This window comes from Aulonocara sp. 'chitande type north' Nkhata Bay, linkage group LG19 (assembly GCF_057382095.1).
Source record: "Aulonocara sp. 'chitande type north' Nkhata Bay isolate Kocher_YH1m ecotype deep benthic linkage group LG19, A_spYH_male_GT1.1, whole genome shotgun sequence".
Classification (NCBI taxonomy): Eukaryota; Metazoa; Chordata; class Actinopteri; order Cichliformes; family Cichlidae; genus Aulonocara; species Aulonocara sp. 'chitande type north' Nkhata Bay.
The window spans coordinates 25,048,061-25,067,812 of NC_141362.1; the positions used below are offsets into that span (position 1 = coordinate 25,048,061).

Here is a 19,752-nt window from a genome sequence, read left to right on the forward strand (position 1 = left end):
TAAATCTTAACTGATTGAAATGAAGGTTTGAGTACCTCAAGGCTTGACTAAACTTCGGCTATTTCCCTTTATATTGCGCCTTATTTATTCTGCACTAACATGCCGTCTTTTCTGCCTCTCCAGCAGCCTCAGCACTGGCCATTGCAATTTTCAGTTTCTGCTAATTCCAACCCCCCATAGCTATGTTATTTGACTATTTATAACATTCGCATCATTAAGATTTCCTTTTTGCAGGGTGAGTGTGCATTGGAGAGGGGTTGTGTATGTGTGTTGAGGGGAGTGGCAGTCACTCTTTTTTAAGAAGACAAGTATCATTGAAGTGTGAAAAAAATCGCCTCTTATTCCTGTAGCGGGCAAGCAAACAATCGTGAATATCACCCGGACAGTTGAAGATTTTTTTAAGGTGGTCCTCATAAAAATATAAGCCATGATGCTCTTTTTTTATTTGCATTTTTTTTTGCAGCAAAAAATATATTTATATAAAATGCTATGTTTAATTTCAATATTCCAGAGATTTTTATTTATTATTTATTTATTTATTTATTTTTATTTAAGACAAAAATCCAAATTTTCTATTGATCAAAAATGCCGTCGAGTAAATATCGCAGAAGGCCAGTGAGGAGTCATCAGTGGGACTATCTGCGGGCGCGTTTCTTCTCCTATTGTCTGAGGAAATAGTATCATAAATGATAAATAGATAATGGAGCTGTCTCCTGCAGACACGTTCATCAGCGGTAAATGGGAGCTGGCGCAGAGCACCACGGAGAATTAAGGCGAAAGAGTTTGCAACATTCCTGCAGGGGATAAGTTGTTGACAATTAAAGAACACACACATATACACACACACACACACGAGGAGAGAGAGAAGGAGAGAGAAAGAGTGGTGGGGCGGAGAGATGGGGACGGGGAAAGAGGTCAGAAATGCATTTACTGGTTGTCTTTGTTGGTTATTTCTGTTTGGTTCCGTGTGCTAATTTTTTTCTCTTTTGTTTGCTTTTCATTTGAAGACTTTCTCCTCAAGGCCGGCTTGACTTTTACGCCATATCAGGTGTTGCTGCCATTTGAGCGCGTGTTTTGCTTATCCAACACCCAGACAAAATGCATTACACGAAAAGGGAGGTGTATGTGAAATCACAGCTCAGTTCAGGTAGATGGGAGCATTTGGTTCTTAACGCAGCCTGACTTTTGATTAATCGCGTAAGATATGAATGCATGCGTCTTTATGCGCCATTCCCCTGCTAGTTGGCTTGAAAATTGAGTGGTTTCTACATGGTGAGCTATTTCCTGGTGTGCAAATTCGTGTATTTTTTTATTTATTTATTTTATGCCAAAAGGAAATGCTTCACGTATAGGAAAATAAAATGTGAAAGTATATCACATCTCAGTACTGAGAAAAAGGGGGCAATAAGCATTAGAAGTTAAAAACACAATGTGAACTCGACGGATAGATGAAGTTTGGACTCACACAGTTGCCTTTGCTGAGTTTGGATTGCAAAAAACAACCAAGTCTTCTTTAAAAAAAAGGGGGGGGGGGAAGCCACTGCCGTGAGACTGGGTTGTCCAGAAAGCCTTTTCGGTGGTGCTATAATAAACCATTTTCCCTGGGCTTTATTGATCAGTCACTCTGAGCTAATGTAATTATCCTCATCAATAGGGGGACTGCAGGGAGAATCATTATGCGGTTGACATTGATAAATGATCAGCCAAATGCGGTCCTTTTCTCCCAGGGACCCCCGCCTCTGACCCGCCTCGCACAGGCCTACATAACGTAGTCATAGAAACACCTTATGGCAAGAGGAGAGAAAACTGCTGAAATGTTAAAAAAAAAAAAAAAAAAGGAGGGCAACACACAGACACACACATGCGTACACACACTCATGGGCCTACACACACAGAAAACTGAAACTTAAAAAAAACAAAAAAACAAAAAAAAACCTGTCCCTGTCCCCCAGAGCAAGCCATTTTGGGGAGAGCCAGCTGCACAGCGAAGGACACTCAGTCCCTGCGTAAGCGTTCATTTTTACGACCACTATCCAAATCAGCAATTTGAAAGAACAACAAAGAAGAAGCAAAACTTTTCTAACGCGCTCCCCCCCCCCCCGTCGCTGCCAGCAGATCCACTTGTGTATCTAAAAATATATATTTGCAGTCGTCTCTCTTAGATCATAAACCCCACTTTACCAGATGCTCTGCAAGAAGCGCGCACGCACACATATACAAACACACACACACACACACACACACACACACACACACACGCACACGCAAACATATCCAATAACATGAGTATTATTAACATGTTGCCTCTGTAACGCACTCAGTGTTTCTAGCGGGTGAACTGGGTGTGTGGACTTTTAATATTGTTGCACGGGAGGAGAGTGTCTTCCAGAGGAACGGGCTGCATTGTGCAGCAGTGCAGAGGGAATATATTCCTTATTTTATTCCTGCAGCAGCGGCCCGGACTGGCTTTGACAGGGAGGAGATGAAGGGGTGGAGTTGTTTAGCTCGGCTGGATCATCCATCATCCCTGTCACACCGAATCGGCAAAAGGAAAGCAGCAGAGGCAATCTACCTTCTGTCTCATCGGGGAAGAGGGGAGGGAGGAGGAGGAGGAGGACGAGGGGGGGGGGAGGAGGGGTCGGGACGAGGGGGGGGAGAAAAGAAAAAAAACTATTAATATTAAAATCCTCTCCATCCACAGTAATCCTCACGTTTTCTCTCTTTTTCATCTGATAATCTCCGCACAAAACGAAGGGTTTCTTCCTTCCGTTTTATCCACAGAATAATAGACCACTAAAAAAACAAAAAGGGCTTTTAGGTTTTAAATAGTCGACAAAAGAAGATACACCAAACTAGACTTTGGTGTAAAACTAATAATTTTTTTTCTTCTGCCTGGTTAAGGCCCAGCATTCCGAATTGGAAAAAAAATATTGTTAAATAACGATTATCTCTTCAGGTATGGTGTCTGCAATTAAAACAATTTTTCACCGACAACCTGGGAATCGTTTAAACCAATTAAAAGAGGGGGGAAATACCTAAAAGGAAATATTGCTTTTGGATTGTCGTGCAGGCCAAAATATATGAACGATAAATAGCTAAACAATAATAATCTGTCAATGCTGGATTTAAATAAAAAAAAAAAGGACTTTCCATGCAGAGAGTGGAAATATGCGATGTGCAAAACCGGAGAAAATACATAATAAAAAACTAAAGTCAACAGTTAAAAACCTGTTTAGGCCTGCAAATGCGTCACAAACAAACAAATTTAAGCAATAATGTATAAAAAAAGACCCATCATTTTTTTTACGATAAATTATAATATCTGAATAAAAATAAAACGCAAAAAAGGGCTCGGTTAATATTTAAACCCACAAAAAATAAATCGAAAATCTTAAAAAAAAGAAAAAAGAAAAATCTCTATAACAACGACAACACAAAAAGAAATAAAGAATTAAAAATTTAAAAAGAAAAAAGAGAATCCTAAGCCAGTTTGGTTAGTGTGCAAAATAAACAGTAAAATTCAATAATAATAATAATAATACCTATAATTTTCCATACACTATATTTGTTGCTTCACACATAATAACAAGATTAAAAAATAGTTTGCAATGATAATTAAGAGAAAAAAATGTAGGAGTTGAAACATACTTATAGCCCTGAATCCAGTGCAAGAAAGTAAAGGACAGAAAATGTTTCAGCCAAAGTTATGTTGTCATTTCTGGTTTAAGGCTATGACTTGGGTGGCCGCGGGCGAACACCGGCGCAGGGATAGAGACAAGAGAGAAGAGATAGCCCTCAAAGCCCATCTCTGTACTCCTGGACGACATTGCCCGATTAGACCGACAGGCGGCGCTGCAAAACGGCAGAAATTAGCACAAAGCACATACAGAGGGCCGCCATGGTTCTGACCGAAGAGGCAATTATTGTGGGAACAAATCATTGCTCTGTTGTTAGAATAAGTAGGAAGACTTTAAAAGGTGAATCTATGTGGACTTTTTTTTTTTTTTTTTTGGAGGGTACAGGGAAAACCCTGGCTTTTTTATTATTTCTATTTTTACTGGGTTTTTTTTAAATATTTAAACTAATTCACTTCCACTCAGTTCATAGTCACTTTCCTCATGTTGGATATCTTTAGAAAAATAAATAAATACATAAAATAAAAATACATGCCCTTTAAAACGTTTTGTTTATGCTTATCAATAAGTCCAGGCCACTGTCAGCCTTTTTTCTTTCTTTCTTTTAAATGCACCTCCACTTAACTGCTAATAGCCTTCTAAGTCTGAGATGGGCTGGTGTTGAATTTGCTCTGCAATTTGCACACTTTATTTGCATTTGTCAGTAATTTATTACGCGGAGGGCATATTTGTGTGCCTAAATAAATGTCCATGGGAAGATGTATTTCAACCACAATTTGTTATTGTCAGTTTAAGAGGGCACTCAAACGGGCAGTCTGGTTAAAACAAGCTATTGCAAACAGAGTGCTGGAAGAAAGTTTGAAATGGTGTATTTTTATGACCATTTGCAAAAATAAATTCAACAGGCAACAATATATATACAAAAAAAGGGTTTCTGAGTTATAATAATAATAAACCAATTAATTGTGTTCTGTTAAAATGGGTACGTGAATTAAGACTTGTATGCAACACAGTTAATCACACAAAAAGCTAACAAAAATCAAAAATGAAATATTTATTACAGCATTTGTGACTGAACACCTTTTAAACATTACGTCACAGTCCTCATACAAGTATTTAATGTATTTTTGACAAAGCTTAAGGGAGACGGCATCTTATCATCTAGTGAGGAACACGTGCTGAAAAAGGAAGGAATTCATGGACATACAATATCAATGCCACAGCAGATCTGAAACTAGCAAAAACATTCTTTTTCAATTGAGGTAAACACATAGAATATCTAACATGAAACAATTAATAGACTGAACTCTGTACGAAGTTTGTTACAATATTCTCTCAGCTTTTTTCTCCCAAAAGCATTGAGTTCATAATTTAAGTTTTTTTTCTTTTCTTTTCTTTTTTTTGTGTGTGTGTATGCGTGTGTGTGTGTGTGTGTTTCAGGTTTTTTGGTGCATCAACCATCAAATGCTTCTCCAGTGCCACAGAATCAACATTTGTGTCAGCATTGTCCTTATGGCAAGAATGTTGATCCACAGATAAAGAAGCGCTGCAGGATGTTGCTTTTCCACTATTAAGCTTCCTTCAAAATGCTCTTCATCAATGAGAGTCCAGGGTACAAAAAAAATAAAATAATATTAAAATAAAAATGTATAAAACCAACACAATCCAGTGCTTGGGCAATTCAAACAACGAACTCTTTTTTTCTTTAAAACCTACAGGGCAACATTCATTCATGAACCAAAAACAAGAAAAAGAGAGAGAGGGGCATGACAAATGTTCAAACTGAATCTTCTGGAGAGATCCGGTGTCATTTAGCAGCCTTTTCCCATCATGCCCTGTTCTTATGGGGGACAGGACCTGATTGCCCTCTGTGGTTTGAAGCCTTTTTGAGATGTTCCATCTTCTTATTTTTTTTTCTTTAATAGTGCTGTGCTGCGAGACAGTTTCTCCTCCAGGAAGGAGCACACACAGTGTGAGAGAGAAAAGGTTAACCTTTAATTCTAAAACTAGCTCAGGAAACAGAAACCATGTGATCAACAAAAAAAATGCACAAGTTTTAACTTATTTATCTATACTTTTATACTACAGTAGTTATAACTCTTGGAGTCTTTCTGTTGTTTCTTTTTTTTTTTTTCTTCTCTTTTTTAAATCTTCCAGAGTGATCTTATAGAAGCGTTTGAGAGCATCACATGAATGTGTACTGAACGTGTTTATGACGGTGCGTGAGTGTGAGAAAAGTGTGTGTGTTTTGCTTTTTTTCGAGCGGGTGCGTCTGTCCGTTCTTTGCACACGTATGTCAAAACATCCTCTGTTGATCTTTACCAAAAGCCCAAGACTTTACAAAGTGTTCTTGTCAGCTTGGTCCTCCGTTTGGATGAAAGTAACAAAATTGACAAGTTAGAAAAAAAAAGAAAAGAATTATCACAGCTCATCTGGAATTCTGTTTCGTTCGTGTCAAATTCTGGTCAAAAGGGTTTGCTTCTTATTCTTAAAAATAGTCTCAAAATAGGATTTATTGTTGGTTGCTGTTTGTTTGTTTTTTATTCTTATTGGTTTCTTGTAGTAGCTGCTGTTGTCGTGATGTCGTAGCAAAGTTCCCTTATGCTATTGGGCATGGATGTCCAGGCCTTGTCCTCCAATACTGGGGTCAACGGGAGAAAGCAAAGGGGGTCTCTGTGCAGACATGGTCATTCCTGGGTGCGACGAGGGTCCTCCGTGCATCAGCATGGCGTGATGAGTGTGGTGGACGCGGGGATGATCGGGTAGGTATGCATGGAAAGGGGGCCCGTGTCGGAGCTGGGAAGGGTGAGAGGTCAGCTGATGATGGTTGGTGTAAGTGGGTGGGGTCATGCTCATGCCCATAGGACCACTCTGAGGTACGTACTCCCCTGGCATGCCTGACAGACCTGAGAAGAAAGGCAGAAAGACGAGAACGTATTTACACAGTCACTAAAACTGTTTTCTCGCCGCAGCTTTGACACGCTCCCTCTCCATTAACAGACCTTAATTCAATTTAAACTCAACGTCTCCAACAAAGAGCTTAACAGATTTTATGACACTGCGCCTGTGACTGCAGCGCTTTTAGCTCCTACAAGTAAAGAGAGACATTATTGCAGCAGACTATTTTAGGCGATGGTGAGTGGTTTACAATGCCCAATAGCGTTGTGGTCAGGTCTCAGGTCGGAAAATGATCCTCAGTCATCCACAGACACTGTAGTCCTGGAGGATGTGAGGAAAACCAAGCAGGCGTATTGATGTGGAGAAGTGCTAATACTTTTACAAGTGGAAGAGTCAATTCCCCAGCTGAATTTAGTGACTAACTGAACAGGCATTTTCTCGTGGGGATGTGCCTTTGTGCACATATTTGATTTAGAATCTCTTAAAGACATCGTTAAATAATTTAGGTCTCGGTTAGTTGCATCACCAATATAGAGAACATTAAAGGCTTGTTTCCGCCTCTGAATAAGAGCATTTCAAGCAAAAAAAAAAAAGTACCAGTTGTTCATCAAACAGCGGCAAAACAAAGACAAAAAAAAGGGGAAAGAGAGAGCAAACGGAAAGGCGGTGGCTTATGCTGATATCTCTTAAGGTGGACTCCACTTCATATGTGTAGAGACCTCAGCATGCTGCATCTCTCATACTGTGACACGACCCAGGACACGGGGCTGGCTCAGCAGTGCCACTGTTTGGCTTTTCGCATTGCTGTTTGTTGTAATCAGCAAGAAAAAAAAAAGTCAAATGTGGGGGTGTTGTTCCTGGTGCCTGGGACTGGAGTATGGGAACAAGGCTGGTCCAGAGGCCTGGACCTTGGGGAGAAACGAGTGAGCAGGAGGTCCCGCTGGAGCCAGGGGGCCTGGGTCTGGGATTGGGTCTGGGCTGGCCTGCTTTGTAATGTGAACCCCTGGGGGATTAGAAGCTGTAATAGGAGGGGAGAGGTCGCTGCAAGGTCACTAGGCATGCTCACTCTCTGCATTCCTCCACCTTAGAACACTGCAATTAAGAAATTACACTGGAGGACCCCGGTGAGGGGAAGAGGAGGAGGACAGAAAGGAGAGAGGGACAGCAAAGGCCAAGATTAATGGCCAGTCCGCTGGTTGAAAGCTATGCCATTCTCTAATGCTCCCTTTCCATGTCAGTTCATTTGAAATGCAAGTGTTTGTCAGAACAGGTCTCTTAAAACCTCACTACTCAGGTCATAAAATAAATAAATCATTCAGGGTGTTAGTAGGGTATGATGGATGCCCTCACCTCCATATAATCCAGGACAGCTCCTGTTAAAAGGCCCAGCAGATGTTTTTGACACTGTAAGCTGGTAATCTCTAGTCTTGTAAGCTCCAGTCATTCCGTTAAGTAGATCCTAGACCCCCCCACCCCTTCTTTTATTAACAAGAGTGGTAAAATCTGAAGACAATGACTGAGGACAGACTGGGCCTCTCTCCCTTGCCATCTCTGCATGCCTGCCTCCCTAGCTGGCTGCGCACTTCTGTTATGGCACAGTAGTCCTGCTCAATGGCTGGCCATAATTAAGTACCAAATATACCATATTGTGTGACTGTGTAATCAAATCAAGAGAGGATAATATTGCTCTGTATTAAGCTATTAATGTAATTGGTCATGAAGCATAAAGTATGTTACGTAATTAAATAGTCTCAAAATTATATAGCCCTATATTAAGAATTAGCCAACCTGAGCAAATGTTGTCTCTGTGTGGCTGTTTTAGGGAACATTGCTTCCTGATTTTCCCTTCTCTCTCTCTCTTTTTTTCCCTCCTGCCATTAGCAAAGACAGGAGGGGATGAGATAAAACGTGCGAGAGGCAGCGAGAAGCAGAGGAAGAGAGAGAGAATGCAAGGACTGGAGGGGTGAAATGATCTCTGTCGGCAGAATTACCGCTGTGACCCTTTGGAAAATCCAGTCTCCATTTACATATAAAGGGTTCTTTTAATCAAGGTAAGTGTTATTATATTGTGCCTCATTGGGCAAGGGAGTTTAGGTGTTAAATAAAATTTCATCTGCCCCGCCGCCTTTGGGATGTTATATGTCTTGATTTTTCAAATGTCAGCACTGTGGCAGAATGGCCAGCTTAATCAGACTGCCGCCATTTAGCTATAGAGGGATTGTGTGTGTATGTGTGTGAAAGAGAGACAGAGACAGGAAAACAGTGTCTCGGAGAGGCCGTATCTGTATGTGTGAAAAAGACCCCCTCCTTTTGGACAAAGTGTGCATGCCTGTGTCTTCTACCTTATAAATTTATCTCAGTGTCTCCCTGCTCTTGTCTGCGAGTCTCAGGTCAGGCCACTCACTGCCTCCTCCCGCTCCCCAAATCGTCTCCCTCCAGTAAAAAATAATCAAAACACACAGCCCCCCCACACACTCATTCCTCCCTTTACACAGCTCAAACCAAACCCCCAGTGAAGAATCGGCCATGTCACCCGCGGCCCGTATATCTTGCTCAGGGGCCGTAATGTACTGCGGTGTTCCCGTCTTTGCATATAAGATAATTTGGGCATCAATCCTTCCCCAGACAGATTTATGTCACTCGGAGGACAGTTTCACTTCTCCTTCTTTATCGCTTCACTGGAGCCTGCTTAATTTCTCCCTGTCAGGCCCTTCCCCAGGAGATGTTATTTTTTCCCTAAATGTCCAACATTTGCATTGGCTGTCCAAGATGGGGAGAGCGATGGCGCTGTTGTGATAAATAAATTTGTGCATGCCATGCCAGGTTGTTTCTTCCCCCCCCTTTTTCTGTTGTTGTTCATGTTGTCTGGCGCCACAAGTCGGGTCCTCTCTGTCCCAGGATGATTACCCCTTTTTCTCAAGTCTTCAATTTATCCTCTACATTTAAAGCATCTTTCTGGCTACCTAAGTTGTTGCTGGGAAGGAAGGGGGCCCAAGCTTGCTGTAAAATTCTGCCCAGTGTGAGAGGACATTGTGCTGGTCAAGTGAAAGGGAATTGGGAAAAAAAATAGCATAAAAATAAAACCCAGCAGCCCCAACGTGTGAAAAAAACAAGGAAAAGAACCCAGTACTTACTTCCCCCTTTTCTTTGCTTTTTGAGTTACAAGATGGAGGTTACATGTAGTGCCATTGCCCATCCATGCCCATATTCATCCCCATTCCACTCATAGGCCCTAGAAAGAAGAAATAAATGCCAGAAAAAGCATCAGCAGGAGTTTGAGTCACAGCGAGGTCAGAGACGACCAACTAGTAGAAGGGATGAGGTTGGTTAGCTTTAGATGGAAAATGAGGGAAGAGGAAGATGTGAAGAAGTGGTTTAAGAGTTTACATTTCTTGCTGGTTCCCTTAAACCCATTTGTTGTGATTATGAGATTAGAAAAAGCACAAGCAAGGCAGGCGGGGGGGACTTTTAAAGACAAGCGTTATCGTGGTTGAGGTGCACACTAGTGTTAGGTTTATGCGACTGACTTGGGAGACCTTCTCCATGCTGAGGTTACTACATTTCATGCTGCAGACAGTGGGGTCAGTGTCATTCAGCTCTTTGGTAACTCTTGTGTGGTAAAGCAGGCATGGTGGAGGGAAGACGGACGAAGGAAAGGAGGCGGATGGACTTACCAGCTGGTCGGATCCCCATGTGTTGCTGACCGTCCAGCACGAAGCTACCCATTGGCTGGCCCTCCGGACTGTACGCTGCTCCTTGGCTCACTGAAGGATCAAGAAGAAAACCTGATTGTAGTCAAAATGTGGACATGAAAAAGGAAGGGGGGAAGAAGAAGAGAAAACACACCAGACTATCAGCAATTGTCCCAGCTCCAGCCCAAACATACTGTAAGACATTGTGCTCATGTTTGTGGACAGCACTGACTGACGCGTGGCATGCAAACATGCATACAGTGGGTCCTTATGCATGCAAGCACACACGCACACACAAACACTTGTGCGTACACGCAGCAAGTGTCATTCAAAACCACGCTCAAGGGAGACACATTGTTCTCTAACCGAGAGAAGAAAGCATGCAGTTTGACAGGATGGGAAGAATTTATGCCATGGCAGGCAATTCATCCAGACTCAGCCTTCAAATATTTTGTTAAATCCATAGCACATGTATATGTTTCTTTTCTTAAGAAGAACATAACATACAAATTTAGATAATCCCAAAACTGCCAGATTGTTTAATATGTATTATGGATGAATTACCTGATTAGCTGTTATAATAATAAAGAAGACAGAGCAGCAATCTTTGCTCAGCTGGATCTTATTTTGTTTATTATTAGGCTTATTGAACTAATGCATTTTGGAGACTGCAGAAACCATTGCATTCTGGGACTATAACAGAATTATCTTGGATAATCTGTAATTCTCAAAGATTAGAGGGAGATGTTAGTCATGCTGTGTTAGTAGAGATTGCTGATTGGCACACACTGGATGCAGGCTGTCAAATACTCCACACAAAAGAGCAATAAGTATAGAAAGAGGCGCCCACATTTGTAAGTGCATCTCATTTTAATCATGGCTCGTGTCGGTTTGAACAATCTCCATCCCTGAGTGTAGGGATCTTCATAAAACGAGAATTACTGTTTTTTTCTTCTTCTTTCTTTTTTTTCTTTTTTGGTAATGCCAAAGTCAATGAAGCTTAGGGTGACTGAAACATTCAGCAGGATCACATAGTGGCATACTTGCTACTACTAGGTTGTGCTTTTGGAAATCTGAACACATTAGACATGGAAAATCAGTGTGTTATGATTTACCAATATAAAGTGTTCCATCTTTTTTTAAACCAATGTAAATCTCTCGTGCATGGGGGATAAATCAAGACATAATGGTGGAATCCATTAAAAAAAATCAGAGAGGTTTTGATATTTACAATGCAGTGAATGACTACTTAAGATCAAAATTAAGAAGAGTGATTCTTGAGGGAAGGAAATAAAAATGCAGCAGAAAATTTCAGGGGAAAGCCCCCTACCTAACTGAAAAAAAGGAAGAAAAACAAAATAGCCTAAAAAAGAAGGGAGATAACTCATAAATTGCTGCTAGCGTTTTTGGCACTCCTCTTGTGTCCAATTAGTAATTCACAGAGAGACTGCTAATATACCTCTCTTGCCACTTAGACTGGGAAATCTCCAATTAGAGTCAATCAGCAAACAGCCTGCACCACTGCTGAACACATCTCATTGAGAAAATGGAAAAGGGAATGAACGATGGAAGAGGAAGAGGAGGGAGTAGGTGTAGGGTACCCCTCTAAAAATCTGGGCTCCAGGCATAATGTGCTTGCCAGTAAAGGATTTGGAAAGGGTGTCTTCATGCAGGGAAAAGAAGCCGTACTCTACTGTAGATTAGCTGGATTGTCTGTTTGGGTTTTTTCATTTTGAAATTTTTGTTTGTCTTTTCCTTTTTTTTTACCTGCTCGATTTGACTGATCGATCATGGGTTGTACTATTCTTCTCCTGGCATTGATAAACCTGGCAGAGGAAAAAATAAACACAGAGAAGAGAAAAGCAAACGTTAAATCACGCTGCATTCACACACAGAAAGATTCATCACGAGCCTCCACAAAGAAAAAACAGTTTTGCATGACTTAATGGCAACATTAGCCACCGAGTCCTTGAGAGAGGCGCTCACGACACAACAGCAACAAACAAAAGGGCAATTGTCTGCTGACTTGGGAACCCAGTGAGGGATACTTTTAATGTTCCTTATGATCTATTCCCCCCTCTTTTAATAAAGCTTTTGATTACGTTTGGTTGCTATGGGCACCAGGGAGACATTCCTCAAGTATTAAGTGCAACTTGGGCACAGAAGAACCCTCAACATGGCACATCCATTCCTCTCTCCGTCTCGCTTTCTTTTTTCTGTCACTACTGCTATAGTTCTACCCAACGCTCACCAACTCTATGTAATGTACTGCATCTTCTACAGTTATTGCACCAAAATGTTATTTTTTGTGGGGATACTTGAATTTCAAAATGAACTTTAAGTTCAAAATGCAGGACATAAATGGTTCCTTTCATTGCACCCCCATCTCTTCCCTCCCCCTCTGTGGGACCCCCAACTCTGGCTGCATTGTAGGGGGTTCTGCTCCCCTTCCAGCTGTCCAGAAATGAGGACCAGGCATGGGCCACGCCGTGCTTTCACAAGGTATTGTTATGTCAGTGAGCCCATCAATTAGGCTGTCTGAAGTTTTATCACCACCACAGCAGCGAGTAAGTGCACCTCCACAAAGCCTCCCCAGCCAGTCTTGCTCCTGTGGCTTTTCCAGTGTAGAGCCGGAGGTCATCTGGAGGTGACTGCCAGCCAGGGGCAACCTTTTTAACTTGGAATGGGATGCCTTGGGTTGTGTCAAACACAATCTGCCCACTAAGGCCAAGGAAGTTCTCCACCTTTATATCTTTCTTTTTACCTCTGTTGCCACCTCTTTTCATTCTGACTTTCTCTCATTCACTTTAATAAACCTGAAAACATAGCATGGACCTAGCTCTAGGGGTACCCCCATGTGGTTGATATTAAAGTGGGGTTTCAAATCACGTTGGAGCTGTCCAGCATGGAGTCTTTTGCTAGTTCCAAAAAACACAGTGGAGGGAAGAAAAAAAAAGTCTTTACTGCCCTCTCCTAACATACGGGCCAAGGCACCATCAATATGGCTAAAGAACTGGTCATTAGAAGGAAGGGAGAGCTGGAACCAATTTGGGTTCCTAATCCCCCATGAAGCCCTGATACCTGCCCTTACCTTCTCCAATGAACTTAAACGCCTGTAATCTGCCCGGCTCAAAGTGACATGGTTAAATGTACAAAATGCACAGTTGGGAAAAGAAAGACGCGGTGCTCATTTGCCAGGGGGCATCCAGAGTGCAGGTACGCATGGGGTACTGCAGGCCCCTGAGAGAAAAAAGATGAAACAAACCCACATGAGAATAAGGGAGAATGAAAGAGGAAGATGAGAGGTGGAGTGGAATGGAGTGAAGGAGAGAGCTGTATTGGAAATTATACTATTGTAACGCATGATTTGCAATTTAAGGGAGGAATAAAAATGAACTTTTATTAACTCTGAAGTATTTTTGAACAAAGGGGACAAAACATTGCGCGATAGCTATGCTCCAAGAAATGCCCGAGGTGCTTCAGGGAGAAAGACGGTTCCAGCATCGAAACCAGCTGAGCAAGAAAACAGTAAGACATTCCTCGTATCACACTCCCCTCTTTAAGTACAGAGTGTAAGGCTTGCCAAAATATATGTCCTGCTTTCTCCCTTTGTGGATGCACCAACAGGCTCAAAATCACAACCATGTGCATTCTTACCTAACGTATTCTGGGTCACAGCCATAAACACATAATATTAAGAATGTTCTTCCCAGGTGCTAAATTCAACCATACGGTTTCTAGTGACTGCAGAGGAAATACTCTGTGCACTGGAGAGTACTCAGTAGGATCAAAGTGTCATTTTCAGATGGAAAAATAGTTGTTTATATTTGTGTTTTTCCATCTTCTTACAGACAATATATAAATGTAAGCATGCCGGGAAGCATTTAGCTGCCAGTGTTTACTAATTTTTAGTACCCAAACAGCTCTTGGGGTATGGAAAAATGTGGATTTTCAGATATTTTCCCAAATGGACCTGCTTCTTGTCAGTGTTCCCTGTTGGCTAACTGTCACGATAAAGATTCACAAAGACTATTTTTGCACACTAAACAAGTTGCCACAGTAACCAGCAGGCGACGATGTGCACCGAAAAGAGTTGGGGGGTGGGGTGGGGAGTGGGGGTGCCTCTTGTGGCCTTAGAGCACCTTTTATCGGTCTGAGTAAAGTCAATTGAGATTATCAGAGCTGGGCCAGATAACACTGTTTTCCCTCCACCCGTGAGCTGCTAATGGAGTGTGCTTAGAACAACACAACCAGGAATCCTCCAGAGATGAGGGCCAGTCAACTCAGATGGACAGTCAGATGGATGGATCAGAGGACCCAAAGTCCTGAGAGAGATACAGAGGTTGACCACAGGGATTTAGAATTCCTAAGCCACTTGCTAAAATGTGTATGTGTGTGTGTGTGCTGTAAATCTACACATCAACACCATGGACATAACCACAACCACCGCCAGTGTGTCCATAGGCTAACCAGAACACAGGAGGCTCACAGGGGACACTAGCTAAAAAACCTCCAACCCAAAGCCCATGTTTTATTATCTACATCTGGTGGTCTAGCTTATTATGGCCTGCCTCTGCTCAGTGTTAGAGCACAGAAACACCGACACGCACACACGCACACATGCACACATAGTACACAGAGTACCTCTCAGCATGGGAACTCCGTGCTGTCTTCAAACAAATAATTAAAGGCAAGGTTAGGGGGTCGTGTGGAGGTCATTCATTGGGATACAGCTCAGAATGTGTACAATACCCCAGGAAAAAGTGGGCTGTTGGGGGCTGCGGCCCACTGCTGTTTAATATTAGCAACTGGTTTTGTCCAGCCAATAGGCCCTAAACACATTTTCAAGCTGCGTTTCAAAAACTGCACTCACAGTGCTAAGTACACTTTAGAGCTTGCATGTTAATATGTATGCACATGTCAGTCAATATGTGTGTATAATGCATGTCAGCACATTCTTCACATACTACTGCCAGCTGGCTCACAGAAGCACTTTTATTCACTGAGATGGCGTGAAAGACGCACTTGAAAAGCACAAGCTTGTGTGCAGATACAATAATGCATCTCCACAGGAAGACCTGGTATCCATCTTCCTAATGATATAAGAAGCTAAACTTACTACGGCTGTTAGGAGTTGAACATAGTGGGCAGATATGAATGATGGAGACAGGCTAGCATGCTGTGTTTTGCTATAGCCTGTAGTTACTTGAGTGTGGGGGGACTGAGATTAAGAGCTGGTCAGGCACAGAAGAAGAGATATAGATGGACTAGTGAACTTACATAATCCTAAAGCATACCACGAGACTTTATTTTTTAAGTAGAGTCCTTCAATTTTACAACGCTCCCCTTTAATGCAGCAAGCCAACTGCATCACAAGCATAATAGTATCAAAGGTTACTGGAGGTTTGCAGATGTAATCACAGCAAACCAGTCTGTCTCACTCAGTGTTGTCTTAAATTTTTTTCTTACTTCCTCATCTCAGTCTGTCAGAAAGGCCTTGTTTCTAGTTAACTGACTTGCAGCCACACCTGGTAACTCGCTCCTGTTGTCAGCATTCCTTCGCTGAGAAATTGTCATGCCAAACCACCCTACCCTGGAGCACAGCCAAGAGACGGAGAGCGAGAGGGAGGGAGACGAGACAGAGAGAGGCGAAACAGAGAGTCTCAATGCTTAGTTAGCCAATTGCGGTGGAGATCACAGGAAACCTAGCCAATCAGGAGTGGGGTCACTCGTTTGACGAGTTTGTGATGAAAGAAAGAAAGAAAGAAAAAACAAGACAGAGTGAGACACGAGAATGAAATGCAGAAAACGGAATGTGCCTTATCTAAAAAATAAGCACAGGACTACTCCAAACATAGCGCTGTACAGTGTGCAAAGCATTTAAACAGTGTCACAAAAATCGTTGACAGTTTATTGCCTTCATGGCTGACCTACACATGCCCATTTTGGAAGCTCATATACCAAGTGAGAGGGGGGCAAGTTTCCGATTCCTGGGCCCCTATTCGTCTGGCTTTGTAGGAAGATTAGATGCAACACAATCTGTACAAGAACATACTGAACTCAATCCATGATCACTGCTTGCAAACATGACTGTCCTCTGGTTCCTATTAAAGCTCATTGCTTCCATACTTCCGCTTCAGACAGAAATAAAGATTCCAAACCCCCAGCGATTGAGTCACAACTCACTAGAATCAAAGGAGGAAGGCTTTAGTTTGATGCTCTTCCACCAAAAAGAAAGGCAGAGAGACAGGAGTGGAAACTGGATGTCCTTTGACCGGGAAGTGCATGCAAATTAACCCCATGAAGAGAGTGTGTTTAGTATAAGCAAACACTAATTATGGTCCAGTCAGACACAGGGTAGTCCAAGGCTACTGAACTTCTAACACTGATCCACTGTAGTGTCAACAACGGTGATTTAATCAGCTCACATGGTCCAGGCAGGCCCCTGTAACAGTTTATACATGGCTTGCCACCAGACTGAACCTACAGTATCTGTGGATTTATCATAAACTATCACAAAGGAGCTTTTCACTCCTCTAGGATAGAGATAAGTGACAAGGAGGTAGGAATGGGGAAGCTTTCTCAAGCTCATCAGCGACAGTTTCCCCCTTTTCTATACCTTCTTCGCTTCTTTAAGTTAAAACAGGAGTCGAGAGACATGTGCCGGGCGAACATTACCTCACCCCTGTGTTTGATTTAGTGCAGATGTGAAGCAGAGCAAGACAGGATCATTTTTTTAGAAACGTCGGTGAGGGCCCGCGTTTAGGGCAGCCACTGTGTTTACATAGTTTTACCTCTGTCTATCTCTTCCCCTCTCTCTCGCTCTCTTTCTCACATCCACTGTGCCTCCATATTCCCACCTCCCACGCCACCTCACCCCCCCACACACACTCTTTTGTCTGCCTCTGAAAGGGGGACTGTTTCACCTCTCCTCCATGGACTTTCACTGACCTGTTTTTCTTTCCCTTTTTATTACTCCACTCATTGCCCATTTGTGGCATCCCCCCCTCAGTCCTATATGACTAACATTTGCATTGCTCTGTCAGTCTAGCGGCAGAAGTCATTTCTCTCTGAAACCCGCTGAGTACGAGTCATTAAGACTCCAGTGGAAAATCAGACAAAGAATTATATATTTGTGTTGCAAACTGACAAGATTTAACGAGGAGCTAATTAAAATAAATCAATAGCACTGCGGCATGCTTGCTCTCTGTCTCTCTTTTCTCACTCTGATTCTCTGTCAGCACCAAAGAGGTGGAATACTGCAGTGTGGAGCACAACGCTAGGAAAGTAATTGTTTAGCCTTAAAACCAGGCAGCCGTCATCCATGCATTATGAAGAATAAGTGGGAACTGACTCACTCATCACAAAAGGGTAAATATCTGATAGAAATATGGAACAATAATCCCAAAAGTCTCGCTCTAAACTAAAACACCAAAGCAACACACACAACAAAAGAAACAAACATAGACATCTCTCCCTCTATTTACCCTCCCATCTAACACCTTCTCCCCTCTTCCCCCTGTCCAGTGACGGTATGTCACCTCTGGGCCTTGCAGTCCAGCAGCCTGACCCCTACAGGGCGGGCTGTACGGCACCAGCTGCTGACTGTCCGTCAAACACCTCCAGAGCAGCGTTGGGCCAGGAAGACCACGCTTGTTGCCCCTTTGATCCGGCAAGCAGCAGCTGCTGCTCCACACAGCAGCACTTTGTTCCTCTGTCTCCTCACCACACTCTGTCCTACGGCACAAAACACCAAATCCAGCGCAGAAGTGGGAAAAAAAAGTGTGGGGGTTATGGGGGTGGGGGCAAAAACGAAAAAAAAATTCCTCCCTACAACATCAACAAGCTCTGACAACGGCAGCGGGGGTTTTTCTTGGCCCCAACAGAGCTCTTAGGCATCTACTTCTTGACGCTTCACCCTCCCTTCTCTTTTAAAAGATACGATAGTTATTGTTCAAATCAGCCAGGGTGAATGGAAGGGACTGAGGCCAAGCCTGCCCCAGGCGTCAACACACCTGTATGAAAGAGACCTTATTGTAGCAACCCAGCATTACTAACTTGCCCTAGCACTACCAGTTTTCTGAAGTAAGAAAGAAGGACCAAATCATCTCATCTGCATTGTTCTATCGACACAGTCTCTTAACATTTTCCTTCATGTATAATATTTCCTTCATTAACTTCCTCCTTTTTTTAACCGATTGCCACTCGACAGGGGTAATACGAAAGGAGTTGATCCCACAAATCTCTTGTTAGCAAGACACCCCCCCTCCCTGCTCCCACACCCACCTTAAGACAACACCTTATTAATGTGCACAGGTGTACAAAAGGTATTTTCTGCCTGCACAGGAGCCGAGGGACCAACAGCTGCATTTTTTCTTGTTTGAAGAGCGCCTGAAAACAACCAACATTCTTAGGTCAATATTAGCCCTCGTCAAAGGCTCCAGTACATAGCGCGTGACAGAGGCCGTCAGCGCTGGAAGGTAACGCTCATTCCTCATAAGCCAGCTTCTCACCTTTTGGATGGGTGAGGTTTTCCTGCTTTCACGAAGGACCAGCAAGAAATAGAACAGATACACAGAACACATACTGGCAGGCTGCCTCTCTCTCTCTCTCTCTCTCTCTCTCACACACACACACACACACACACACACACACACACACACACACACACACACACACACACACACACACACAGCCAGGCAGGGGGAATAGAGAAACTGACTGCAGCACTATCATTACCCCAGCCTACCCATCAACTCTCCTGAGATGAGTGGGTGTGCTTACAAGATCACCCCAATTTCACAGTTGTGAAGAGTGCCACCCCTATTGCCCACATTCGCTTCTCTTTTTTTCCCCCTCCACTATGCCAGACCTGTTGGACTCCTTTTCATGTCTTTGCGAAGTGGGCAGGTATAATCTCAGTTTCCTTCCACTTCTTAGTGCCAACATAGAAAATCTGTGGCTTTTCTCGCTTCTCTCCCCTGAATTATCTTTCCATCTCTTCTTCTTTCACCCCGTCTTTTGTCTCCCCGCTCTCTCGTTTTCTGCTCCCTTTCATTCTCAACCCCGTTTTCTCTCTCTGCCTGGTAATCGAGTGAGAGATTCCGTGACTCTGTGACTCCCCCTTATTGTCAGATATCAAACAGTGCGGCTTTGTGGATTACCATGAGAAGCTGATAATGACATGATAGAGGCGTGATATTTCAAACAAAATTGAGTGTCAATTGCCTGCATCGTCTAGGCAACACAAGTGTCTGCTCTGTGGCAGCCAGACAGGAAATAAGGCCAATCTATTTCCTTTGCTTCATATCAAACCTCTCTCCTCTCCCCCTTTTATAAGACTGTAATGGGTTCAGCTCAAAGAGAAGAAGAGAGGGGGCCTGCCAAGAGCAACAGTTACATTCTCTCTCTCTCTCTCTCTCTCTCTCTCTCTCTCTCTCTCTCTCACACACACACACACACACACACACACACACACACACACACACACACACACACACACACACACACACACACATAATGTACAT

At 42.8% G+C, this 19,752-nt stretch overlaps 1 protein-coding gene across 9 annotated transcripts in view; it reads right to left on the reverse strand.

The window, feature by feature from the left end:
- Positions 1–4,665: 4,665 nt before the first annotated feature.
- Positions 4,666–19,752, reverse strand: part of meis2a (Meis homeobox 2a) — a 185,344-nt gene continuing 170,257 nt past the window's right edge. For 4 of the 9 annotated variants that reach the window (XM_086275634.1, XM_086275632.1, XM_086275633.1 and 1 more), the window contains 3 exons: positions 11,993–12,051; positions 10,208–10,318; positions 4,666–6,541 (listed from right to left, as the gene is read on the reverse strand). In XM_086275634.1, the coding sequence (XP_086131760.1) occupies positions 6,240–6,541; positions 10,208–10,318; positions 11,993–12,051 (472 nt within the window). In that variant the 3' untranslated portion in view covers positions 4,666–6,239. Of the gene's footprint in view, positions 6,542–9,667; positions 9,766–10,207; positions 10,319–11,992; positions 12,052–19,752 lie in introns of all 9 variants that reach the window. The other 5 variants (XM_086275637.1, XM_086275639.1, XM_086275640.1 and 2 more) reach the window with 3 other exon arrangements.